The 25,878-nt window shown below is 35.8% G+C and overlaps 7 protein-coding genes across 8 annotated transcripts; 5 read left to right on the plus strand and 2 right to left on the minus strand.

The window, feature by feature from the left end:
- The first annotated feature begins 289 nt into the window (after nt 1–289).
- Reg-5 (Rhythmically expressed gene 5) lies at nt 290–12,215 on the plus strand. The gene is made up of 3 exons (XM_068289537.1): nt 290–941; nt 10,931–11,129; nt 11,336–12,215. The coding sequence occupies exons 1-3, from the start codon at nt 828–830 to the stop codon at nt 11,932–11,934; spliced, it is 912 nt and encodes a 303-aa protein (XP_068145638.1). The 5' UTR covers nt 290–827; the 3' UTR covers nt 11,935–12,215.
- A 995-nt stretch (nt 12,216–13,210) lies between these two features.
- key (NF-kappa-B essential modulator kenny) lies at nt 13,211–15,449 on the plus strand. Its single transcript, XM_068290563.1, has 7 exons — nt 13,211–13,236; nt 13,337–13,683; nt 13,745–13,847; nt 13,915–14,222; nt 14,363–14,530; nt 14,601–14,999; nt 15,071–15,449. Exons 2-7 carry the CDS (start codon nt 13,369–13,371, stop codon nt 15,197–15,199), a joined length of 1,422 nt encoding a protein of 473 aa, XP_068146664.1. The 5' UTR covers nt 13,211–13,236; nt 13,337–13,368; the 3' UTR covers nt 15,200–15,449.
- LOC137577166 (uncharacterized) lies at nt 15,196–17,210 on the minus strand. The gene is given in 6 exon segments (XM_068290562.1): nt 15,196–15,379; nt 15,453–15,600; nt 15,602–15,913; nt 15,968–16,077; nt 16,140–16,303; nt 16,373–17,210. Coding segments are annotated over 6 exon segments (1,575 nt in total). The 5' UTR covers nt 17,125–17,210; the 3' UTR covers nt 15,196–15,290.
- A 284-nt stretch (nt 17,211–17,494) lies between these two features.
- TyrRS-m (Tyrosine--tRNA ligase, mitochondrial) lies at nt 17,495–20,091 on the plus strand. 2 transcript variants are annotated; one of them, XM_068288987.1, is made up of 5 exons: nt 17,495–17,682; nt 17,734–18,066; nt 18,124–18,698; nt 18,760–18,948; nt 19,011–20,091. In XM_068288987.1, the coding sequence occupies exons 1-5, from the start codon at nt 17,540–17,542 to the stop codon at nt 19,169–19,171; spliced, it is 1,401 nt and encodes a 466-aa protein (XP_068145088.1). In that variant the 5' UTR covers nt 17,495–17,539; the 3' UTR covers nt 19,172–20,091. The 2 variants fall into 2 exon arrangements, with proteins under 2 accessions (XP_068145088.1, XP_068145089.1); XM_068288988.1 differs by lacking the exon at nt 17,495–17,682 and having other exon boundaries at nt 17,928–18,066; nt 18,129–18,698.
- Nucleotides 19,191–20,085, minus strand: LOC137576104 (uncharacterized). The gene has a single exon (XM_068288989.1). The coding sequence runs from the start codon at nt 20,009–20,011 to the stop codon at nt 19,244–19,246; it is 768 nt and encodes a 255-aa protein (XP_068145090.1). The 5' UTR covers nt 20,012–20,085; the 3' UTR covers nt 19,191–19,243.
- Nucleotides 20,092–20,523: 432 nt separating the features above from the next.
- Nucleotides 20,524–20,898, plus strand: Lcp9 (Larval cuticle protein 9). Its single transcript, XM_068291395.1, has 2 exons — nt 20,524–20,535; nt 20,594–20,898. Exons 1-2 carry the CDS (start codon nt 20,524–20,526, stop codon nt 20,855–20,857), a joined length of 276 nt encoding a protein of 91 aa, XP_068147496.1. The 3' UTR covers nt 20,858–20,898.
- Nucleotides 20,899–21,012: 114 nt separating this feature from the next.
- Nucleotides 21,013–25,748, plus strand: egg (eggless). The gene is made up of 7 exons (XM_068290488.1): nt 21,013–22,475; nt 22,533–22,650; nt 22,714–23,003; nt 23,069–23,321; nt 23,377–23,888; nt 23,954–25,396; nt 25,470–25,748. Exons 1-7 carry the CDS (start codon nt 21,129–21,131, stop codon nt 25,674–25,676), a joined length of 4,170 nt encoding a protein of 1,389 aa, XP_068146589.1. The 5' UTR covers nt 21,013–21,128; the 3' UTR covers nt 25,677–25,748.
- Nucleotides 25,749–25,878: the final 130 nt, after the last annotated feature.

Consider the following 25,878-nt stretch of genomic DNA (forward strand, 5'->3'; position numbering starts at 1 on the left):
CAGGCAAACTTGACTTTGAAAATTTGCACAAAAAAAAACTAAACAAAAATAATAATAGTAGCTTATAAAATGTTTTTTTTTTTTTTTGCAATTTCTATTTAAAGTGCAGGCGGAGAACAAGTTTGAGAGAGAGAGGGAGAGGAAGATTACTCGTATGCTCTTTCATTTTCAGGGGTCTCTCAACATCTCTCTCTCCTTGGGGGGCTCTCTCTTTTGTTGGGGCTTTGCTTTAAGCTTGTTCTCTCTCTCAGGCCTAGCTCAGAGCTTAAATACGAGTGCCCGGGCGAAGTTCGTTTGAAGAAGAGTCGCAGACACCGTCATTGCCGGTTGTGTATGTGTGTAGATGCTGTGTATATGTGTGTGTTAAGGAATTTTTACTCAACGTGTACGTGATCCCCGCTTGAAACCCCCGCCACCTCTCGAACCCACCCGATCCTCCTGCCATCATCGCTGTGGGCGTGAAACAAGCTTTTTGCGTTTTAACACCAAAAAAAAACAAACATTTAATAAACAAAAGCACACAAGAAAAAACATACATACATATATATTTCAAATTAGCCACGCTAGTTGTTTTCTGTTAATTCAATTAAGTGCAAAAATAGAAAAAACAAAGACCACAGTTCGAACAATAGAAAGTTTTTCTTGTGTTAATTTTGGCTTCAAATGGGCCACCAAAACGCAGTTTAATTAACTCATTTAACAACAAAAAGAAAAGAAAGTCCAAAAATCTTACACAATCCGACGGTTTACAATTGACCCAGGGCTAAGCGGATCACGCGGTTCACAATAAAATCTCTTGGCGCACTTCAAGTTTCAATTCAAACAAAATGACGACTGCGGCGAAAGTAATCTTGGCCAGCTGCCTGATCGGGGCATTCGCCATGCAAATGAGCTCGTCATCGGCCATACCCATTTGGGAGTTTTTAACACGCAACGAAAAGGTAAGCAAAACGATATTAAGGAAATGAACTCAACAAAAGGCAAAATATTGGTAAATTTTTTTTGCAACTGATAAGCAAAGATAAGTCTTTGGTTTAGGTCAAGAAACTTAGCGGATTTAAGTAAACTATGTTTTTTGGAAAGTTTTGTTAGAAATCATTGGGTTTTTCTCACTAAAAGAGTTGCGACTGGGGAAATTTCACTTTTATAGTTAAAGAAATATCAATTTGTTCCATTTGTTTAATATATATATATTAATATACGATATATTAAATGATAAACAGATTCTAGATAAGAAAAATTTCATACAAAATGTTTAAGATTCATTCGTTTTAAAAAAGTGTATAGCAACAAACTAAAGGTAGATAGAAGAGTATCAAAAAAACATGCAGCTCTTTTTCCGTGGCTTAGAACAAATTGAAGTTCTGAAAATGTCTCAGGATGCTACTATTGCTGATGTTAAGAATCATCATAAACAGATTCTAGATAAGAAAAATTTCATACAAAATGTTTAAAGATTCATTCGTTTTAAAAAAGTGTATAGCAACAAACTAAAGATAGATAGAAGAGTATCAAAAAAAACATGCAGCTCTTTTTCCGTGGCTTAGAACAAATTGAAGTTCTGAAAATGTCTCAGGATGCTACTATTGCTGATGTTAAGAATCATCAATTAAATAATGGTTAATTGGTTCCAAACACTCGATATTACAATATTTTCTAATAAAAAAACTTTGTATTCATTGCATTTGTAAAGAATTTGCAGACTTCATATCATATTTCCCTCAAAATAGACTTGAGAGCAGTGGAAGATCCAGGTGGATGGAATATGTAACTTTTGTGGTCATAAATCGCTTTTTTTGTGTCATAATTTTCTATAACTTCTCAACTGGTAAGAATTTTCATTAGACTACGTGTTCTCACAGTTGTTTTAGTAGAAATTTCAATAAACTAATTGTTATTTGAAATATTATATAATCGAAGAACAGTTTAAGCCATTCCCTATATTTTCACATGAAATAGGCTGAATTGAAAGATAAAATGTCCAAAAAGTTCATTAAGTTAGTATTTTGATCAATGGCCTATAACATTGAAGATGTTAATAAAGAAAATCTGCAAAAATTTACTAAAATAAACAATTAGTTAAAACTGCTAGAGAATATTTTGGCTCAAGATTTTATTAAGTTGCTTTAATTTTCAAAGAAAAGTAACAAAACTCTCTTCTTGGAAGCAAAACTAACAAGCATGGAAGAAGATGTTCCATCTGTTCGGGGAATTTTTGTTTTTTTGGTCAAAAAGAAAGAGAAAACTGTATATCTAAATACCTTCTAGATGTATATTTATGAGAATAACAAATTTAACAAATTTGTTGAATCAATTTACAAAATCAAATGAGAAATTAAAAACAAAGCAATTAACCTCATTGCACTGATCTAAGTTTAATAAATTGAACAATTTTTGCTTCATTCCAATCGATTGCAATGAACACTGCATTAAGTATACGCCCGGTATGCTCCAATTATGACTTTGAAGTGTCCTTGGCATTGGCCATCTGTCTAAAACTAGCACAATATTTTGCACTTGAATAACTTGTAGATGATATACATAAAGATATTTCGTTATTGATATTATGATAACAACCAAAAAAAAAGAGAAAAAATAAAAACGAACTTCAATTTAATATTTATAATGCATATTTAACGGCTTTTTTTTTTAAGTCTTTCTTTTGTTTTTAACAATCAGCGCGTGTGTTTTGTGTTATGTCGCGATGTTCGGATGTCATCTGTGTTTCCACACACAAAAAAACAAAAAGAAAAAATAAACTTAAACAACAACAAATTGATATTGAATATGAATGGATAACAAGATACGATTCGATCGGTTTTTGGTTTGGTTTTTGGCATCTTCAAAGTCACTGAGCGGTATTTTAAACTAATTTGCATAACTGTACCGCCAACAGAAGCGGTTCAGCAGCTGTTTTTGGCCCCCTTTACATCCAAAAAAGAAAAAAATATAAAAAAAGGTGCAAGACAATAAAGACAATAAATACTTGAAGCCACTTTTCATATAGTTAAGTTATTGAAGAACGTCTGGCCCAGCGTTTAGTTTAGTCATCCTTGACATGAATATATATATATATCTATAAATGTATATATAATAGACCTTAAAACTTGTATATAGTTAAGGCAAAATATCAGCAAATTGACCAACATGATCAGAAGCTTCAGAGATGCCAGAGAAAGTATTAAACAAAGAAAACGTAACTATAAATAGAAAACAATATTTAAATTATACAACTTTAGTGAATTGAAGTTGAGTCAGACTATCTTTAGCCATGCAGTAACTACTAATTAATTATTTGAACAATTACTCACAAAACAAATGGCAAATCTAAGCAATTAATCCAGGCAATTGATAACTGCTTAATACTTAGGTTTATTAGTTAGTATATTCACTCTTTATTGGCTCTTTATCCTTAATCTTTAAATCTAACTCTACTTATGCATTTAAAATTTATTAAGTTCAGACACTGTTTAAAATCTGGTTTAGTACTTTAAAAATCAATTCATTTCAAAGTAAAATGCTTTTCAAATATAAAATAAAAATTGAATTTATTAACTTAAATTATATTATTTTGCATATTAATGGTTAATTAATTATAAGTATATTTTTATGACCACTTAACTTTGCTTAAATTTAGTTCAGGTACAAAATTTTTTAATCTTTTTGTTTGTGTATAATTTTAAATTTTGATTGAAATTTTATATGAACATTTAACTTTGATTAAATTTAGTTTAAATTAAAAAATTTTTAAAATTTTATGTGTTTCAAAATTTGAAAATAGATTTCATTTCTTTCTAAAATCCCGAATTATTAATCAGTTTGGTTCATATTTAATTTAAGTAAATATACAACTTAAGCCTTTGAAATTTTTTCTATTTTAGTTATTTATGAATGAATTTTTTTGTTATATACTCTTTGAAATAAAGTTTTAGTGATTAAATAATGCCATTAAGTGTGTAGATTATCCATGATCTTATAAAAAGGGATGATTATTTTTTAAACTAATGATTTACAATGCATTTTCAATTAAATTCCCCAAAAGAAAGTAACATTTAATGTCATCTTTTTATGAATTATAAAGAGTTTCTATCTGAAACTAAATTGAATCTTAAACTATGGATGAAATTTAATGCACTTACCAGGCTATGTCTTTAGATATTTATATAAACTACTATATTTAACTGCATTTTTCATTAGATAATGTAATTATCACTTAGTATTCCAATTGATTAAACCACTTAGAAGATGGAGTTAGCCACAATTTAGTTGAGAAGCTTATGTTAGATTAAACTATTTAATAAATTTCCAAAAATCTATTTAAAGATCTTCGCAGACCCCCAGTCTGTACAGTGAGACCTCGATATTTAAGGGGGAACTCACAAAATTCTTTGTTAAATCTATCGATTTGCTATGTGAAATCATAAATACTCACATGATTACCCTTTTTAAGGGACTAACGAAGTTTATTATATCAAAAAAGATTACAATTGTTTGCAGTTTCGGGGAATTCCCTTTAAGATGTGTGAGATGAGAGATTTTCTAGCAGTTTCAAAGAGCAAAACAAGTAAAATGATTCCATTAGATTGCTGTCTGGGCAAATAGACGTTTCTTTATCTACCATCAACTTTCAAGCCAAACGAATATACCCACTCTAACTAAGAGTATATGGATGACAACAAACCCATTAGAGCTTAACCAAAGAGATTAACATTAACATTTTTGTACATTTATGAAAAACAACAGTTTCAATTCACATTTGCCATACCTGTAAATTGCTCAATCCCCTTCCCCCTTCCCCCTCCACCCCAAAACACTCCCCAACCAACAACATCCCTCTCTTTCAAAAAAAAAAAAAGAAAAACTTTTCACTTTTAAACATAAAACAACAACAAAAAAACATTACAATATTGTGCAACAAAGCGTGACAATTACACAAAGTCAGCTCGGGCTCCAGGCCATTTTTTCGGTCCGCAAGGCAGTTAATGAACTCCAGCTAAATACAACTACAACAACAATAATGTTTCTTATTAATTAATGTCTAAAATGTTTATTAATATATGATATGGCAAACTCATTCAATTTGCCAAGTCATTAGACTTATATATATATACAAACATATATAGCTTTTTGATAGAGCGCATCAATTTTTTGTTTTGTTTTTTGTGTTTTTGAATTTTTGCTACCCGCACGCGAACTGCGCCTTAAAAATTTTTGTATAGCTTCCCGCTGTTTATTGTTTTGTTGTTGTTTTTGTACCCATTCTATTACTTACTGAATAAAATTCTACAATAAAAAAACAAGTAACAACAAAAATGGAATTGTAATACAATCTCCAACTGGAGAGACTCTATATCCGGCACCCACATCAACAAAACACAAATGAGAAATTAATTTCTAACTCAGAATCTGGACAAAAAAAAAAAAAAAAAAGGCAACGCAAAATTAAATGCCAAATTCTGAAAAAAAAAACCATAAGCGGGTTTAGTTAGAGACTTTTTTTGAGAAGGGACTAATTGTCTCTAAAGAGAAATTTCTAATAAGCCAGAAGAATCTTAGATAAAGAACGGATCTTAACTATATATATTATTATTATTATACTACGATTGAATCGATAATACGATTAGCTATAGCTAAACTATTCTATTTTATGGTTTAGTATACTTATTAATAGACAGTGACGAGCACTTGCGGATACATGTTTCAATACTGTGACTTTGAGTGGCTCTAAAACCCAGAAAAATACCTTAATCGCATCCAAATTTTTAACAAAAATCCATTAATAATATATAAAACGAAAAACAAAAACTTTTTTGTGATATTCCCTCTTTAGCTTAAATAATCCAGAAAAAACTGAAAAATGAGCATTTAATCACTTTAGCTCGTATAACAAAACTTATACTTAGATTAATGAATTTTTTTAATACTAGTCCAAAGGCCTTTGCCGTTAATCACGCTATTATTGCTCCTGGGCATACGCTCCCCCAATTTTTCTATCAATCCGTGCGATAGAGTGCTCCATTCCGCTTGGACTCGACTCCAAGGGCAGATTATCGTAGCGCCCTGATTTTCGATCGGATTTAGATCTGGGCTGTGCATCTTCAGAAAACTTTGATTTTCGAGCCATTCCTTTACAATTTTGGCCACTCAAAGTCACAGTATTGAAACATGTATCCGCTGCATGGTGTGGATTGTCGAAGAATTTTCTTTTTTAATGGGTATTTGGGTTAGGTGAGTTTAGTATAGTAATTTATGTAGTATAGATATGTTTTTACCTTTTGGGGGTATATCAGATGATAAAAGTCTATTTCCTGCATAAATTTGTTTATGTATAGGATGTTTCAGTTATTAGAACTAAGCGAAATGCAGGAAAGGTACTTTTTTCTCATTTGAACATTCTGTGAGTATATGTGGAACCGGTGGTGAGGATAGTGTGTCCGCACATCTGACACCAGATTCCATTTTTATTTGAGAGTTACTGATTCTGATTTGTCGGTGCCTTAACTGGCTTATATGGATCTGATGTTTGTTGCCATATGTTCTTAATGTAATTATTGAAGAGGAAATTTATCTGAAATTTATGTTGGCCTCTATTATATTTGGAAACTTGTATAAAACTATATAAAATTGTAAGAAAGTTCTATCATTTTTCAAAACATTTTCAAGGTGTGAAATTTAGAGTTTCTTTTGGGTAATTTTCTTAAATTTCTTGATCGGTTTTTATCAACAAATGTTTCGAATTGCACTTCTTTAATCTTTAATCTTTCAACTTCTTTTTAATTTCCAATTTTAAGAATTATTTATTTGGTTTATTATTTGAATATTCGTATTCTGTCTATATTTTAAAATGTTATATTTTATATTCATAAGATTTATTGATTTCAAGTCAAGTCAAACTAAATATTATTTAACAGGAACTTAAGACTACTAGTTAGACTACTTAATCGTAATTAATTACTAGTTTTAAAGCTAGTCCCATTAGTAACTACTAATAGTAACTATTAATGGGACTATCTTTAGAGCTAGTAATTAGTTACGATTATGTTTTTGATAAATTCTTGTTGTGGATTATTACACATAAAATAGTTCAATATTTTCTAAGATCTTCATTACTAACATAAGACCCTAAATTGTTATATTAACTACTTTAAATATATTTAATTACCACACACATCACCTTTAGAAGTAGAAGAAGTTAACAAATATTAATCAATTATGTAAATGACTTGTGCCAGAAGAAATTCCTAGAATTATATTTTAAGATTTTATTCTTTTGGAAATTTTCACTTAATTACTTTTGCCCCCCCTTTTGGTTACTTCCATGCGGGAAGCTCTTTACTTAGACAATTAAAAATTGCAATTCATTTAAATTGTTAATTAGAATGTACTTATGTACATACATATTTATAAGTATTTGTTTATTTTTAGACACTTTACTTTCCTGTTATTAGCAATGTTGCTGCCGTTTCTCTCTAGCGCTTTCGATATTGAATTTAATGTATAAGATATTTATATATATATATATATATATAAGTTTTTTGGGTTGCCTTTATGTTTTTTGGTTTTTGTGTGGCAACATGTTTAGCCGGTTTGCGGTTCGAACTTCAATAAATAAATTTACGTAAAAAACAAAAAATGTTAAAATTAAAAGACAAAAACAAAATAAAAAAAAAGAGGCCCTCAGCTTCGTCATCATGATCAACAACGGGATCTGCGGATCGTCGTCATTATTATTATCTGTATTATGCTTGTTCAGGTCCCGGCATTTTTTTTTTTTTTTTTACTCTCCGTAGTAGTTATGAAATGTTTTTGCCTTTGCCTTGATTTCTTTTGTTAGCAATTTTTATGTTTCATAATGTAACCCCAGAGCATATCAACAGGTTATTGAACCTCTGACCATATCGCATCTTTCATGTACCGCCCAATCATTTTAGGTGGATCGGGAAGCCCATCTACATAGATGAGGTGCCCAGACAGTTTTATGGGGGCATTCCATTTGATTCTCTACTTCTCTGAATCGATGTTAATTGAATATTTTCTCAGCAAAACATAAATAAATGAAGGCAAGCTTCGCCAGCTATTGAGAAGGAGAAATCTAGTTTTTCAGTTTATAAATAAATTTATATTTTATACATTACCTGCCATTTATGTCAGATTTATCATTGAACAATGCTGATGCTGGAGGTCCCCCCTCCGCCCCAAAGGCCTGGCTAATAAATAACTAACTACCTGTGAGATCCCAATGTTCAAAATCTACATAAACTTATATCAGGTACTCGGTACACTGAGCAATAAGACAAATTCTATTTCCATAATGGAAAAACAAGTTCTGAAGAGCATAAAGTGGGATCTTTCGATTGACTTTATAAGAGTTAATTTATCATGTTCTTAATTCTAAATATATTAATCATAACTTCCTCAAGTTTTTGTTATACCTCTGATTGGTTTTGAAGAAAAACTTTTCTTATTCATGAGCCTAAAAAGAAAGAATTCTGAAATGATAAGGATTTTTTAATTGAAAACATAAAATACCTTAACGAAAAGTTAAAAAAATTATCATTAAAGATTATATTAAAAAAATATATAATTATTTTTAAACCCTTTTAGATTATTAGAATGAATATGAAAAGATATCAATACCAACTTATTAGGAATGATAAAAAAAATTATGAGGAAAAACATTTAGAAAAAGTTTTGAGGTTAAGTTTTATTAGGACTAATACAAAAACTGTTAAGAAAAACTTTGAAAAAAGATTTGCATATTATATGAGAATTTAGATTAAGTTAAGAGGTTAAGTTTTCTTAGGAATAATCCAAATATTGTTAAGAAAAACTTTTAGAAAAAGATTTATATTAGATTTTAAATTAAGTTTTGATGACAAAATTCGAATGCATTAAAGAGGCTATATTCTAGTTCTATACAGTTATACATATATAATTGTAAACTAAACCCAAGTTTAAGGAGGCTATATTCTATTAAACTCAGGTTTAGTTTTTAATCATTTTTAACCCTTGAGAACTCAGTAGATATTTATTAACTCCCTTTTTTGCACAGTGTAAATCCACATGACTTTGACAACACCCGCTTGGAATTATTATTTACATTAGTTACTTTATTATTATTACGTTTTTTTTTTTTTTTTATTTTAATTTTGCAATTTTTCATATGCCATAAATTATTTGCATGTCTCAGTGTCTCATGTTTTGATTTTTTTCGTGAGTTCTCGCTAATTATTTAATTGTGTCAGGGACTGGATCGTAAAAATGTTGAAAGAGTTATTTAAATCAGATAAGGAATAAAATATAAAGAGTAATATAAATTTTTTGTTAGCCTCCCAAAGTGAGTAATTTATTTACATATATTAAAAGTAAATAAAACAAACAAAAAGAAAATAAGTATTTAATCCTTTAATTGAGTAATTTTTTTTAAATGAAAAGTAAAAAAGAAATTTGATAACATTTTATCAAGTTTTCCATATATTTTTAATTCATGTAAATGATTTTTTGTTTGGATAAACTTTTTTCTTCTAAAGTTAGAAAAAATATCCATGAAAATAAATGCAAAATTTACTTAAATTTCAAAAAATTTTGGGTTCCTCGAAAACCTACATATGTCTATATGAATATAAGTTCAGTATTTATAATTTGGTATAATATTTTGGTAATACTTTTGAATTACTTTTAAGATTTCTTAACCACTGAGTTTAATTGCAGTTTTCTTTTATTTCTAAAAACCAATTATAAAACAGTTTAAACAATACTTAATAAAGATCTATATAGAATCTGTTCGATGTCGTCTCCTCTTTAAGACAGATCTCCCAAGAGGGGACTACTGACTTATTACTTAAAGCAGCTTAATAATTAGTTAGTTTAAAGGTTGATCTATTCAATTGAATAGAAACTCTTTTTAGAGATCACTTTCTTATATGTCAAGGTTGTAGATCTTCCAAGAGAGATGTCTAATACTCAGATTCCTAGTCTATATGGAGATAATTTCTCTATTCGAATATACCCCATCAGTTGCAACTCTTTTAGTAGAGGGTATGACTTAAGAGACATAACAAAAGGTATCAATTGCATTTTATTATTTTGCATTTTGCGCACGTTTTGTGGTCAATACATATATACATAAGCTAACGGACCGACAACAGGTTGTTGTGTTGTGGGGTTAACGTTAACGGTAATTTGTAAAATGAGCCAACCCCCCTTTAAACCTGTCCCTTACACCGAATCCCCCTCAAGCTGCTGTTCACCCACCGCATATCATTATGCAAACAGCGTAAAATTGTAAAATCCGAATGCAAATGAAACTCTTTTTTTTTTTTTTTTGTTATTTTTGTTTTTTCTTTGATTGCGCTTTTTGGAAGCAGATCAAGGTGGCAGAGGTGGAAGACACCCAAAACCATTTTTTCAAAAAAGACTTTAGGACCTTCGATTCTAATTTGATCACTTTCATTGTTAAGCTGAGGAATTGCCCGGATTTCTTTCTATTTACTTTTTTGGGGTTTTTTATTCGTTTAGCACTTAAAACTGACGTCAGCCCCAAAGCACTCTAAGAAGATGTGTCATCTGGTGCCATGCTCAATCTCTCTCACTCTGTGTCTCGGGTTAAATTATTCTAAACAGCTTTTCGCTTGGCTAAGTTAAAAGAATAGACCAATGTGTAGGTTGAGGTGGTGGATGGGGGGGAGGGGTTTTGTGGGGATCTAACTCTGATTTGGCCACTGAACCGTAAAATCTTCATAGCAAAAACTAAAACTAGAGCAATGGAAGAGACCTTTTCGAAATACATTTCATTTGCTGCACACACGCATCGTATGTGATTACCTAATCTTCACCTGCTCCACATCAACATCAACATCATGATCATCTTCTTTTTTCTTCTTCTTCTTCTTATTGTTGTTGTTGTTGTTGTTGTTTATGTGCATTGCAGATGTCTTACCTGTATTCCACATTTGCCCAACTGGTTAGCGTGCACTGCAAGTCAACGGCCGGAGCTGTGGGCGGAGCCCCCGTGCCAGTGAATCAATGCAAACATAATCTCCTGGGATATGGCTATGAGAAATTGCAGACATTCTCCGATGCGCAGCTAGAGTCACTGGATCCCTATCAACGCGATGCCAATGAGCTGAGTAAGTAAACATGATTGATGACGCAAATGCTCACAAAGATAGTCAGATAGACTATCTTTTGTCTCCGCCTTCCATGGGAATCGAAAGTCTCGTAACTTCCGTAAGACGTGATGAACTTTTAACCCAAATTTTTTATGTTAATACGTGATAACGCACACACACACACACACGCTCACATACTAACTTCTTCTTATCTCTTCCGCCAGTCTGGTCTTCAATAATGCAAGAGCATCCGAGTGCCACATTGATAACCACACGGAAACCATTGCCCACTCCGCCAGCCTCTTCGTTGATCATTCTCAGCCAGAAGCAAGAGCAGCCAGCCCAGAATCCTCTCTTTGCCAGCACTGGCAATGAGCAGAAATTCCAATATGCCATGGATATGGACATGGCATATGGTTATGGAGCTCAGCCAGACAGTAAACCACCAGCAACATCCTCCATGAGCAGCAGTGAACTACCCCAAGCGGCTGCCCTTACAGGTGAACCGCCAAAAACCTTTTTGACTGGCCCACTGGTGATACGTGTGCGTCCAGATGGCTCACCCGTTGAGGAGGACAAGAATCGCCCCTTGCCACGTGATGATGATCTGGACATCTTCCGTCTGGGCACAGCAGCCGCTGTGGGTCGTCCCAATCGTCATCGCAAAATAGCCACAATTAGTGCCTTGAAGCAGCAGCACTTTGCCACCGTCTTGCAGAGGGATCTGCAGCCCCCCTACCAGGTTCAACGTCGTCAATTTCGTCAGACATCCATGCCGATGATGCCCGTATCCCAGGGCTATTACTATGGCCCACAGGCGTAAATTTTATAGCTTTAGTTTCATTTAGATCTTAAGCCTAAGTCTTATGTTTAAATGCGTGAGAGATTTCTGTATGTGATATGAGTGTTAGAATGAATGAGAACATTAATCTTTTTTTTTCAAAGCAAATGGCAAATTATGTGTTTGTTTTATAAGTTTTCTTAAGTATAAATTTAATTTATTTGTGTGTGCACTAGACCTAAGAGACAACAGACGATGACAGAGAAAAGGAGAGATTCTTGAATAAAAAATTCCGACATTATGTTTATTAACATCAACAAAAATGTTTCTGCACTTGCACAAAAGATGACAAAACCGGTTCGGTCCATATTGGTTTTGTTAATAACAATAATATTAAGTATATGCATAATGAAAGTCACATCTTTATAAAGCCAGTTCCAGCTGTGTCAGTTGTTCCTTGTGTCTCGGGCGCGAACACGCGAAAGTCTTATTAACCCACATCAGGTTGAAAATCTTGAACAATGGAAATCCGGTTCAAAACAAAAGCAAACCAAAAAAAATGTTTTAAAGCCAATCACAATTAGAATTGAAATTTCGAATAATAAACAAAACAAATAAGTAAAATTCTTTGCAATTACAATATAGAATGTAACTGGTAAGTCTGCCTCATAAATCAAGCCTCTTTAACAAAACGCCACTTAATTACACTTTCTGGGCTTTTTCCACTCAAAATTAAAAAAAAAGGTCAATTCAAAAATAAAGAAGGCAGGTTTCAAATGTGTTCCATGAAAAAAAAAAAATATTTCGAAACATTTCATTTGTTTTCGAATTAGCCGCTTACTATCACCCTTAGGACTATTACTCGCACCCTTAGGATTTTTACTCGCACCCTTAGGACAGTTACAGGGTTGCCAAATCTGTGACCGGAAAAAGTTAGAAAAAAACGGCTAAACTGTCTGCTCTAGCCAGTAAAACGCAAAACATTCCCTGATCTGGAAAAGTACCAAATTTAGAAACGCATACACCGCATTACAGAACAACAATAGTAGATAACACAATATCATCAGATAAGGATAAGGGTAATTATTTCAATATTTTCTTGCCTTTCTGCAAAAAGAGTTCAACAAAAAAATCACCCGTAATGAATCACCACACAATAAACGCAGCTGGTGCTTTGCTCATATTTTTGGAATTACTATAAACTTTTATCTATGTATAAGCATATATGTATGTATGTACATACATATATAATATTTAGGTCGAAATATTAGTCAATTTGTTTTCATTTTCACGTTGACTGAACTGTACCCACCCCTAGGCCAACTACCCTCTGGCCAACAACAGGTAAACAGATGAGTGTTAAAAATATTGAAATCGGGGCTTTCCCTGTAAAAACTGTCGGCAAAACATTGATACAGAATTTCAACTCATATAATCATTTCAGTTGAACAGCGTTCGCCTTCGAGTGCAGGCGCCATGTCTGAAGAGGAATCGTTCGTTATATTGGGTAGTTCGCCGCTTCCTTCTCTGTGCGCGGATGGAATTGGTGCTTTACATAATGATAAAGAGATTACCGAGAGTGGCGAAGAATGTAAAGTAGCACCCAGAGTGGAACCGGCAAGCTTGACTCAACTGAGTATAAGCTCCATTCAACCCAAAAGCAATGAAAACAGTTTGCAAACTTCTCTAGACAAGAATGTGCAAACGAAAGAAACTAATGGGACTGGCAGTGCACCCAAATCTCTGGCTACCAGTTTTATTTTGGGCGAAATAAATTCTTCTGTCTTAAAGGTAAGTCTCAATTCGTGTATAATAATCTCTCAAAGTATTAACGTTTTCTCTTTACTTGTAGACTAGCGTTTACTCACAGTTTCCCAGCTTGACTTCAATGGAGGCTTGTGCCGAGGATGTGGTGAAGTTGCAAAACTTAATTACCGAACATGATGCCCTAAAAAGTAGGAATGACCAACCAAATAAGAATAGATTTTGGATATTAACAAGTGTTTTTCTTCTCGCATTTAGAGACTTTGCTTAAAGTCAATAGCACCATGGAAAATTATTATAAAATCTCTCAAGAAAGGTATAAGGAAGCAGCGGCTCGAGAATTACGTTACCAGGAACAGGCACAATCCCTCAATGAGCAAATAGCACAATTACGTAAAGAGAATCAACAATTGAAAGATGAGGTCGCATCAACACGTACGGCGGTACAGTCGATAGAGGAAATCACACAAAAAGAAACCCAGGAGCTTAGACAAACTTTGTCGGAAAAAATATCCTTGATTCAAAATATGCGTGTAGAAATTGAAAAGCTACAGCAACATCATATGGTAGGAAAATATTTGTTAATAGCAAAACTATAAAAAAATGCATAATTGTTATTCATCGAAAATTCGAGAAAGTTTGGTGTGAATTCCCCTGATCAGACACTCATTATATATGTATATATACTTTTTATTGATTCATTTAGCCATCGTATGACTTTGTGGAGGAAATAAAGATCGAAGAGAAATCGGATGCGAAGAAAATTCAAGAAAACTCATCTTCTGACGAATCCAATAAACAGGCGCTAAAAATAAAGGAACTTGAACGCGAAATGTCCAAATTAATGGCTGAAAATATAGAAACTTTGGATATGGTAAATAATTTGATATTCGGGAAATTTGAAAATTTACACAAATATTAATTGATTTTATGCATTTTTGTAGAAAAAAGTCTATATTGATGAAATTAATTGCCTGAAAGTGAACCTGACCTGTGCAGAGGAGTTAGTTGTTAAAATGCAACGAGACATACAAGAGCTAAAAATAAATGATGCCCAGCAACAAGAACAGATTGTCCATTTGCAAACCCAAAATGATATTTATCGCCGAGATTTTGAAATGGAGCGAGCAGATCGTGAGAAAAATGCCGGCGAGAAGGAACAGTATTTGATGGACTTGCGTGATCTACAGCGACGCAATCAGAAGCTTATCGAGGATATGGCTCAAATGCATAAAAATAATAGCCCACCCGTTGGCTTATCATCGGCGTCGTCGTCGTCGCCGTCGACTTCATCGGGATCGTCAAGTAGAAATAGCCTTCGAGATAATCAGCGACCCGTAAGAGTAGGCCTACGCTTTTGATTTGCAATTTGCAAGCAATTTTACCCGACTAATGATTACTTGTACTTTATTAGGTTTTAGATCCGACAGGAGCAGCTGCGCAAACATCCTCGTACAGCTTACGTTGTCCCATTTGCTCCAAATCTTTCACTGCTCTCAGCGTATTACAGAGCCATGTAAATGATTGTTTGGATCAGCATTAACATAAATGGTGTTTTTTTTTTTATTAATAAGGTATCAAATTTACATATATGTAATAGAACTTGAAAATATCTCTTGGTTATGTTATATTATTCACAATTTACTTTGTATTGGTGGCATCTCCAGAGACCAAACGCGAGTGACATCCTGACTGGCAACCAGATTGTTTAGAACCTTGACGTCTGCCAAGAAAGCCACATGAAATATATTATTTTTTAAGTTATAATAAATAATAATTATGCTTTGGAGAAATACCATTAGTTTTTGCAAATTCCTGTAGAGTAAAGCGTATATCACAAATTGGAATGGCTGTATTTATATTTGGATAGATCATATCATCCACTTTAATGTTGGAGACGCAGACACCAATCATATAACCATTTTGATCAAACATCGGTCCCCCCACTCTGTCCTGCCTGAACACTGCCATCCGACATAATAGCGCCCGTATCACATTTTATAATTCTTCCTTGGAATATGGATGGATTGAAATCGTATTTAAAATTAAAATTCAGATAATAGGGAAATCCGGCATTATAGACAGTCTGGCCCACTGTGGCACGTTGTCTGGCCAAGCGTACACAATGCCTCTCGGGCACATCATCGGGAGCCGTAAGTAGTGCCAAATCGTAGGGGTGATTATCTTCATGATTTGACCAGATAACATCCGCTTGGAATTCCCGAGCAGCTGCTCGGCAATTAACCTGGGAATTTACCTGCAAGGAAGGGCCATAAAGCATAAGATGAACAAGCAAGTAAATAAGACGTACCTGGCCCACAACATGGCCACATGTGAGTATAAAACGCTTATTACGGACTTTAATAAAAGTGCCAGTGCCCTGTTGACCTCCCGATTGGATCACTACAATTGTCCGTTCCCCTGCAACCGTATTTCCAAATAATGTTCAACTTATAGAATAAACAAAAATATGCACCACTTACAGGGAAAATTTGTGGAATCTCTGTGTAGATTAAAACTGGCTATAGGTATGCCCAATTGATCCATAAAATTTTTTAATAGATAACCAAAATTGGCAGCTAAAGTGAGATTAACATTCTCCTGCTGCCTCTGGAATGACGTGCATATCACTATGCCAATTAAACGGCTTCAAATGTAAAATAAATCGGTTAACAAATTAAAAATCTTTTCCAGCTTTGGTTAACTTCCCACTTACAGCTTACTATTAAAAACTGCGGATCCTTCGCAGCCCAAGGGTAAGGCATTTGACAATGAAAATAAGCAAGCACTTCGTCCCATAACGTTGGAAACCTTGCCAATGCTTATGGTCTTGTAGAAATTCTCCAAACCAAAGGGCGAACACATAACCAGCACATCGTCCAGCGTGTGTATGGAATGCAAATATCTCAAATAATTGGCAATGTGCTCTAAGAAACGTTGAAACGATTCCGTGGACTCTGTGGAGGGGCGCATGCTTAGCACTATGAAACTAGAGCGTAAAATTGCATTTGCGTCTTTGGAATCGGCATTTAGAAGGATTCTGTGTAAATTTCGAGACACTTCTGCAGCGCAAAACACATACAAAGGTCGGGCTGAGTAACGTGTCAAAATATGTTGTCTTTGTTTACTCTGATTGACGGGGATTAATGTTGGAGAACTTTGGTTAGTGACATTTAGTTGTGGGCGCTGTCGATCAAAGGTCACCAGATAAGTCAAGGAGCGAAGATATCTGCATGCCTCGTTGGCCTCATCCTGTACATTGACCAATTCGCATTGTTGTAGACTTAATATAATACCAGAGGTTGAACCACCTTCCGCTCCTTTGTCTTTCTTTCTTGTTGGCTCAATACAGCTTTGGATTAGGCTACCAGAGCTAATGATTATATCGTTGTTTATAATAATGGCCGACTGCTTGGCTCCTGGTGCATTGGCCACCTCAATGAGGGCGTGGCGTATTTTAAGTAACATCTCTTTGTGGTCAGGAGAAGTCCATTTCCAGGTTCAGCAGTTGGACTCCAGATTTGCTGCGTACAATAACAAATGGTGTTATACAACACTGAACGGTACAGAAACGTTCATGCAAAAGAAAACACAAGAAATGGAATGACTACGTCATAAATTGTTAATCAAAAAGTTTCAAAAGTTGATCAACTCGAATAGTAACCAAACAGGCGATTTAAAAAAAAATGCAGTACTAAACTCTGGTCATTGATTTAGATCATAGGAATTCCACACTTTTTTTTCAAATTGTTTTTGTAAGACAAACTTATCAGGGGACGGCAAATGTGCTACCTTTCGAGCCTGCATCGTTGTGCCTTTAACCACTTTCCAACACTGATAAAAGTGGTTTTTGGTTTAATATTCTGCATCCTACTTTTGCATAATGCTTCCTCCAAAGTTGGGTCTAGGCCTGTTCCGGCGGCTCCAAGTCGCCCACATATCTCCACGCCGTCATCTCACACACAAAAATCTCCTGGAGCTAACGGATAGGGGCTTCTTTCAAAGTATTTTTCCGGATACAGCTGCGTAAGTTTCTTGAAATCCTGTCAAGCTGAATGAAAACTATTCCTCCGGCAGGCCTAGGATTAAGCATTTGTTTACCAGTGGCCGGCAAAGCATATATGCCGGCTTTGATCCTACTGCCGATAGCCTACATGTGGGTAATCTCCTCGTGATCATGGGCTTACTTCACTGCCAAAGAGCCGGTCATAAACCCATTGCATTAGTCGGTGGAGCCACTGGCCTAATTGGTGATCCAAGTGGTCGAAAAACTGAGCGCAATCAGCTAGGCGAATCAGTAATCGAGACGAATCTAAAGGCTATAGAGCAACAGTTGCTTCGTGTCTTTAAAAACCATGAAGATTGCCTCTGGGATAATAAGAAAAACAAAACCCCACTAGCTCCTCTTACGTAAGACCATGATAATGTAGGCGAATGACAATTAAACTAATGGATCTATCTCCCCAGTATAGTCAACAACGCCGAATGGTATGCCAATTTGCATCTTGTGGAGTTCATAGCTAATATGGGTCGGCATTTTCGTATGGGATCCATGCTGTCGCGCTCTTCTGTCCAATCGCGTCTGGAATCAGAGGACGGCATGAGCTTTACCGAGTTTACTTATCAAATATTCCAAGCCTACGATTGGCTTCATTTGCTGCAAAAACACAATTGCTGCTTTCAAATGGGTGGCTCCGACCAAATGGGTAATCTGATGACTGGTCATGAGCTAATCAGTCGTGTGGAACGCAAACGTGAAGTCTATGGCCTAACACTGCCTATAGTAACGAATGAGGAGGGCGATAAATTTGGCAAATCTGCAGGAAATGCGGTTTGGCTGGATCCGGAGAAGACTTCGCCATTTGCCCTTTATCAGTTTTTTTTGCGCATGCCAGATTCAGAGGTCGAGAAGCTATTGAAGCTTTTCACATTTATACCCCTGCCCGAGGTGGAGCAACTGATTAGAGAACACCAGAAAGAGCCAGAGAAGAGGAAGGCCCAGACTTTATTGGCAGAAGATGTTACACTGCTAGTCCATGGCGGTAAGATTATCTAATTCTTGTGCTTGTTTTCCTTTTATCTACTTAATTTTTATTTGTTTAGAGAATGGTTTAAAGCAGGCGGAACGTGTCACAAATGCCTTATATAAAGGCAATGTAGAGGCCTTAGCGGAACTTAACTATGCGGAGATCAAACAGACTCTTCAAGGAGCCATCTTGGTGGATATGTTAAAAGAATCCGGCATGTCCATACTCCAACTAGCCATGAAATCAAAATGTTTTCCCACTGAGAGTAAGTTTTCTAGAATAAAAACTAACATTGCAAATTAATTTTCCTTCAAATCCTTTTTTCAGACGATGCTGTGCGAATTATTAATGCCGGTGGATTCTATGTGAATCAGAAGCGAGTCCAGAACATAGACGAAGTCATCACCACTGGAATTCACATACTTCGTAATGATATTTCCCTGCTGAGAGTGGGAAAACGCAATTTTTATATCATACGTTGGAAATAAGTTACATACATGTATCCTATTGTTGACCTAATTATAAGATGCTTCTTTAATTTAATTTAAAACTCAATTTATTTAAGGTTTAGGTCTAGATGCAGGTTTGCGCCATCTTTTCCTGGCTTTCAGTTCCTTCGCCTTTTCCTTTTTCAGATCCTTGTCATAGAACTTGCCGCTTTTGGTGAAAGTCTTCTGTTCGTTACGCATCTCGGCGAGCTTTCGATTTTTTTGTTTGATTATATTCTTTTTGTTGGCCGATTTCTTTTTGCCTGCTTCGGATATTTGGACTTTTATGTTACGTCCTTGTAGTTCGGTATTATGCAACTGGAACCCATTCTGGAAACTTTCCAAATCGTTCATCTCCACAAAGGCAAAGCCGCCGCGACGTTTCTTTGGAATGCGTATGGACCTTACTGATCCTACGCGAGAAAAATGCAATTCTAGATCATCTTTTGTGGTCTCAAAGTTTAGATTTGTCACATAGAGGACATGTCTGTTGGTCTTAGAGGCTCCGCGCAAAAGGCTGTCCAATTGATTCTTTGTTATATGACCTTCTGGTACTGATTCCTCCTCCGATTCTGATTCTTCTTGCTCGGATCCGGATTGCTTTTTGCCCTCCTCGTTATCTTGCTTTCCTTCTTCATCGGGTTCGCTTCCGTCTTTCTCGGAGTCACTGGAACTTTGTTTTTCCTCTTCTTTGTCTACATAAGTCCCATCGAAAATCTGTTGGCGCTTCTCATCATCGAAATTACCCAGAAGATCGGCAGAATCGTCGTTGACAGTGCGCCGAACCCGCTTGGGTTTCACAAATGCCTCCACTTCGTAGTCACTATCTGAATCCGACATGGTAGAGCCAAATAAATTAATAATAAACAAAACAAATGTTCCCTATGCGTATCAGCACGTGTAATAATAAAAAAGAAAAACTGGCATAATTACATCTTACAACACTGTTAGTAGTTACGCGCGAAATTTGAAATTCGAAAACCTGTTCTAACAGAGTAGAGTATGCATTCAAAAATTATGCAAATTTTAGAGCAAACAAGAAACCATTAATTTACCGGTTTTGTTTCTTATCAACATCTGTTAAACTCGCTTTATATTTCAATTTATTATTATCTTGCTTTAAAAATACATTCATTAGATCAGATAAGTACCGATCTATCTTTGCTAATAAAATATATTTATTTCATAAAGTATTATGCAAAATAGATGCACTGCTGATTCTTTTGTTTTTAATAAAGCCAAGAGTTCCAGTTCCTGGAAGATTTATTCGGCGCTACCTGATGTCAAGGAACTACTATAAAAGCTGTTGAATTTCGGCTAAAATTCATTAGATCTGTTTTACTCAGCTCAACATGAAGTTCTTGGTGAGTTAAGAAGAAAATGCAGTATTTTTTTAAATAAAAATAAATATTTTTTCTTTAGATTGTTTTTGCCTGCCTTTTGGCCGTCGCTTGTGCTAATGAGGACGCCAAGGTCTTGCGTGAGGATAGTGAAGTAAATGTCGAGGATTTCAAATATAATGTAGAGCTCGACAATCATATTAAATTGGTCCAGGAAGGACTACTTAAGGATCATGACAACTGGGTTGTGCATGGTGAATATGAATACATTGCTCCCGATGGCTCTCCCGTCAAGGTTACCTACACAGCTGATGATACCGGTTACCATCCAGTTGTGCATGCTTAAGTGAATCCAAAACCATTAATAAAATAAATAACGAAATGAACAACAACTGCATACAAGAAAACAAGTCTAGATTTTTAATTCCGTTAGAATTTAGTTTGATGCAAAAACAGTGTTGACAAGTCTGGGAAAACGGTGCTGTGAAACACATAAACATATTTTCTTAAGTGTTGTTAATTGTGCGAGTGAATGCGGAATTTTTTTTGGTTTTCTCCGGCATTTAGTTATTTCGTGTAGTTATTTTACGAAAAGTTCAGCCTCCGAATCAACAGAAATGGATTCCGGAGAGACTACGGAGAAACCACCAAGTGAGCTTCTAGTCACAGCCACAGATGAAGTAGACGCTGAAAAGCCGGGTGAAGCCACAATACCTAAGAGTGATGTCGTTGTTGTGGGCGAAGAGAAGGATAAGGGGGAGGAAACAACCGGTGATGCAAATATAGATGATGCAGAAATAATGGATTTAACAGCAGAAGAGTTGACAACAGAAAAGCCAACAGAAAATGAATTAACAACAGAAGTTGAAGCGTCACCAACTCAGAAAGATGAGGATAAAGATGACTCAAATAATTCCGAATTGCCACCTTCTCCCGCTGATAAGGCAATCGAAGGGGTGCAGACAGATCATGAAATGTGCCAGGAGTTGGATATAAAAGTAAAGGATTCAGAAACTGATAATAGCATTGAGGTGATTAGTAGCCCTATACCAAATGAGACACAAATAACAACCGTATCTAGTGTGGATGTGGATGTGGAATTGGAAGAGCCCAGTAAAGCTGGAGAAGATAACTTGGACAGCAGCATAGAACTTATTGAAAGTCCCAAAACTGTTCCAGTAGAAGAATTGGTCAATGAGGAGACACATCAGGCGGAAGATAAACCAAAAGAAACTGAATCAGATAGCAGTATTGAAGTTATAGTAAGCCCAGAAAAATCAGAGGCACTAAAGCAACAGGATACTATGGATGATTCAAAAAATAACAGTGACCTTGAATTATTGGAGGAATCTACACCAGCTCAAGAGATCGAAAAGCAAAAAGATCACACCGAAGAGGCTGAAAGCTTGGTAGAGGAAAATAAATCTACAGGTGAAACTGTTTCAGAGACTCAGAAAACAGATGAGAAAATCGATAGTGATCTTGCCATCGAAGCTACTCCCATGGAAGTAGACGAAGAAGTGGAAATAAACAAGGAATCATCTGCAGAGGATAAGAATCCTCAGGAAGATGTCAAGATGTCTTCAATAGAAGAAGAAATTATTGCAGAAAAACCAACAGCAATACCAAATGAAACTAAAGATGATGCCATGGAAGTAGAGGCAACAGCAGCAGAGTACACTGCGACTGACGAAGCTTCTCCTAAAAAGGAAAAAGAATTTGAAGCGAAACTGGAGGAGACACAGACTAAATCAGAGGTGGTCCAACAGCCTGAAGATAAATCCATCTGTGATGGGGATATCTTCTACAATAAGGATTGCCTCAACTGCTATTGCCAACATCAGCATAAACAATTTATATTGGCCAGTGCAGCAGTTGTTAACTATTTTCGAGTGCCCCGTAAGGCGAATAGACGACAATATATTTGCCTGGGATGCCATGATACTGCCATCGAAATGTATGAGGTAAGTAGGAATCCGCATTCCTCCATTTTTCAAAATAAATATGAATTTATTTTATAGGAATATGCAGGTCATCTAATGGCCAAACAGCCATTGCTACTCAAAGAATTTAAGCAGGAACATACAGAATTTGTTGCTTTAGACAGCAGTGATGAAGACGATAACGAAGTGGCACCTGGTAAACACTTAAGCACTCTGCTTTATTATTTAATTCTTAATCCTTTTCCACTAAATCCTGCAGCTGAAGGGGAATTCTCGTGCAACGATTTGAGATTGATTGAGAGTGAACTGGAGGATGCCATACAAAGCGTATTCGATAAAGTGGACATTAAACAACAAATCACTTGGTCAAAAAAAATATTGACAGAAAAATATGCGCAATTGGAAAATAAATTCAATGTGGTCGGCACGGAGTTGGGTAGACTACAAAAGTCCGCAGATCAAATGCATTTTGCTCTCTATAATTCCAGTCAAGTGGTGCAACAGCATAAACCTCCATTGGATCTGTATCAGAATTTCAGCGACTATGTGGTAAGTGGTTGGCGGATTTAAATGACTAATGAAACTTCCATTAATATGGTTCATCTAATTCACAGCAAGTTCCTCCGCCTGGCGAAATTGAACGTCCTCCCATTCAGTTAAATGAGACCTATTATGCGGTGAAAAACAAAGCTATTGCTAGTTGGGTGTCCATCAAAGTTATTGAATTTGTAGAGAGCACTACTGTGGGTGGTAATACAGTGCAGAGTTTCAAGATCAAATATCTAAATACACCATATCAAATGGTCAAAACGGTGACAGCCAAGCATATAGCATACTTTGAGCCGCCGCCAGTAAGATTACCCATTGGTAAGTGTATAATTGATTAAGTTATTTCTTTACCAAGTTATTTTCATTTTCTCAGGCACTCGAGTAATTGCTTATTTTGATGGCAGTACTCTCATACGGGGACGAGAACGCAAGGAACGCGGTGTGGTTCAGAGCGCCTTTTATCCCGGCATTATAGCCGAACCCATGAAACAGGCAAATCGTTTTCGTTATTTAATCTTTTACGATGATGGTTATACACAGTATGTACTGCATAAAGATGTACGTTTGGTTTGTCAAGCATCGGAGAAAGTGTGGGAGGATGTGCATCCAAATTCGCGAGACTTCATACAGAAATATGTTGAGAAATATTCAGTAGATAGGCCCATGGTGCAGTGCACACGTGGACAGAGCATGAATACGGAGTCCAATGGTACTTGGTTATACGCCAGAGTCATCGATATAGACTGCAGCCTGGTGCTAATGCAGTTTGAGGGTGATAAGAATCATACAGAGTGGATCTATCGTGGTTCCTTGCGTCTGGGTCCGGTGTTTAAGGAGACGCAAAATTCATTGAATAGCCTGCAAAATCAGACAAGAGTGCCACGGGTAAGTCCTATTCCTGCAAGATCAGAATAAGCAAGTTTATTTATTAATTTTAATTAATTCTCTAGCGCACTGAGCCCTTTATACGCTATACTAAAGAGATGGAATCCAGCAGCAGGCAGGTAAATCAACAAATGCGTGCTATTGCCAGAAAGAGTAGTTCTGCACCACAACAAGTTGCTGCCACATCCTCATCAGCAGCTAGAACTAATACTGGTGCCAGCACGGTGAAACATCTCAATAATTCTACGATCTATGTGGATGATGAGAATCGTCCGAAGGGTCATGTGGTTTACTTTACTGCCAAACGGAATTTACCTCCTAAGATCTACAAACATCACGAGTGCACGCCAAATTGTCTCTTTAAGATAGTTCACCGCCTGGATAGCTATAGTCCTTTAGCCAAGCCATTGCTATCTGGTTGGGAGCGTCTAGTCCTGCGCCAGAAGGTCAAACGGAGTGTAGTCTATCGTGGACCGTGTGGCAAGAGTTTTCGTAATCTTGCCGAAGTTCATCAGTATTTAAGGGCCACTGATAATGTTTTAAATGTGGATAACTTTGATTTTACTCCTGATTTGAGATGTCTAGCAGAATATTCGATTGATCCAACAATTGTTAAGGAAGCGGATATTTCAAAGGGTCAGGAGAAGATGGCCATACCACTGGTAAACTACTACGACAACACATTGCCACCGCCCTGCACCTATGCAAAGCAACGAATTCCCACCGAGGGAGTACATCTGAATCTAGATGAAGAATTCCTAGTAGGTTGCGACTGTGAGGATGATTGTTCTGATAAATCCAAGTGCTCGTGCTGGCAGTTAACTGTAGCCGGTGTAAAATATTGTAATTCCACAAAGCCCATTGAAGAAATCGGCTATCAGTATAAACGACTCCATGAGCATGTGCCCACGGGCATTTATGAATGTAATTCCCGCTGCAAGTGCAAAATGAATTGCCTGAATCGTGTGGTGCAGCATTCGCTGGAGATGAAATTGCAAGTTTTCAAGACCTCCAATCGTGGTTGGGGCTTACGATGTGTCAACGACATACCCAAAGGAGCCTTCATCTGCATCTATGCCGGCCATCTGCTAACCGAAACTAAAGCCAATGAGGGTGGCCAAGATGCGGGTGATGAATATTTTGCCGATTTGGATTACATCGAAGTGGCAGAACAGTTGAAAGAAGGTTTCGAATCAGATGTGGAGCATTCGGAGCATGATATGGATGATGACAATATGGGACGTGATGGAGAAGATGGTGATGATGATTTTAGGCCACATAATCACTATCAGCCCAGTAAGAGGGACACTAGATTGCGTGTCTCACGCAGTAATTCAACTCAAAACAATGAATTGGATTCGCAAGAGCGAGCGGTCATTAATTTCAATCCGAATGCGGATCTAGATGAAACAGTGCGTGAAAATTCTGTGCGTCGTTTGTTTGGTAAAGATGAAGCACCATACATTATGGATGCCAAGACAACTGGCAATCTCGGGCGTTATTTTAATGTAAGTTGGCAGATAAACACAAACTGTAGCATTTGGTTTATATTTTTTAATTTCTTCTTTCTTCCTCTTTCAGCACTCTTGTAATCCCAATTTATTTGTGCAGAATGTATTCGTGGACACTCATGATCTTCGTTTCCCTTGGGTAGCCTTCTTTTCGGCCTCGCACATACGATCCGGTACTGAATTGACTTGGAATTATAATTATGAAGTTGGTGTGGTTCCTGGCAAGGTTCTCTATTGTCAATGTGGAGCTGCCAATTGTCGCATAAGATTACTTTAAATATATTTCAAAGAGTTAAGAATGAAGTAAAGGAATAAATAAGAAGATGGCAAAATAAAATATTAACACTGACATCATTAATTTTTCTTTTAAATAACCTTTTTTTAGGCTTGATTAAGTATTTTCTAGTTACATACCTTAATTTAAGCTGCTTGAATAAGGGTACAAACAATTTTTACACGTACTGTCTGTTAACCGTCAT

This window comes from Drosophila tropicalis, unplaced genomic scaffold (assembly GCF_018151085.1).
Source record: "Drosophila tropicalis isolate 14030-0801.00 unplaced genomic scaffold, ASM1815108v1 contig_593, whole genome shotgun sequence".
Taxonomy (NCBI): domain Eukaryota; kingdom Metazoa; phylum Arthropoda; class Insecta; order Diptera; family Drosophilidae; genus Drosophila; species Drosophila tropicalis.

Coding starts and splice junctions, on each gene's coding strand:
- LOC137576104 (XM_068288989.1), bottom strand. CDS start 20,011: ATGTCGGATTCAGATAGTGACTACGAAGTGGAGGCATTTGTGAAACCC.
- egg (XM_068290488.1), top strand. CDS start 21,129: ATGGATTCCGGAGAGACTACGGAGAAACCACCAAGTGAGCTTCTAGTC. Junction 22,651..22,713: donor CGATAACGAAGTGGCACCTG/GTAAACACTTAA, acceptor TAAATCCTGCAG/CTGAAGGGGAATTCTCGTGC. Junction 23,004..23,068: donor AGAATTTCAGCGACTATGTG/GTAAGTGGTTGG, acceptor TCTAATTCACAG/CAAGTTCCTCCGCCTGGCGA.
- TyrRS-m (XM_068288987.1), top strand. CDS start 17,540: ATGCTTCCTCCAAAGTTGGGTCTAGGCCTGTTCCGGCGGCTCCAAGTC. Junction 18,699..18,759: donor TACACTGCTAGTCCATGGCG/GTAAGATTATCT, acceptor TTATTTGTTTAG/AGAATGGTTTAAAGCAGGCG. Junction 18,949..19,010: donor AAAATGTTTTCCCACTGAGA/GTAAGTTTTCTA, acceptor TCCTTTTTTCAG/ACGATGCTGTGCGAATTATT.
- Reg-5 (XM_068289537.1), top strand. CDS start 828: ATGACGACTGCGGCGAAAGTAATCTTGGCCAGCTGCCTGATCGGGGCA. Junction 942..10,930: donor TTTTAACACGCAACGAAAAG/GTAAGCAAAACG, acceptor TGTGCATTGCAG/ATGTCTTACCTGTATTCCAC. Junction 11,130..11,335: donor ACGCGATGCCAATGAGCTGA/GTAAGTAAACAT, acceptor CTCTTCCGCCAG/TCTGGTCTTCAATAATGCAA.
- key (XM_068290563.1), top strand. CDS start 13,369: ATGTCTGAAGAGGAATCGTTCGTTATATTGGGTAGTTCGCCGCTTCCT. Junction 13,684..13,744: donor TAAATTCTTCTGTCTTAAAG/GTAAGTCTCAAT, acceptor CTTTACTTGTAG/ACTAGCGTTTACTCACAGTT. Junction 15,000..15,070: donor ATAATCAGCGACCCGTAAGA/GTAGGCCTACGC, acceptor GTACTTTATTAG/GTTTTAGATCCGACAGGAGC.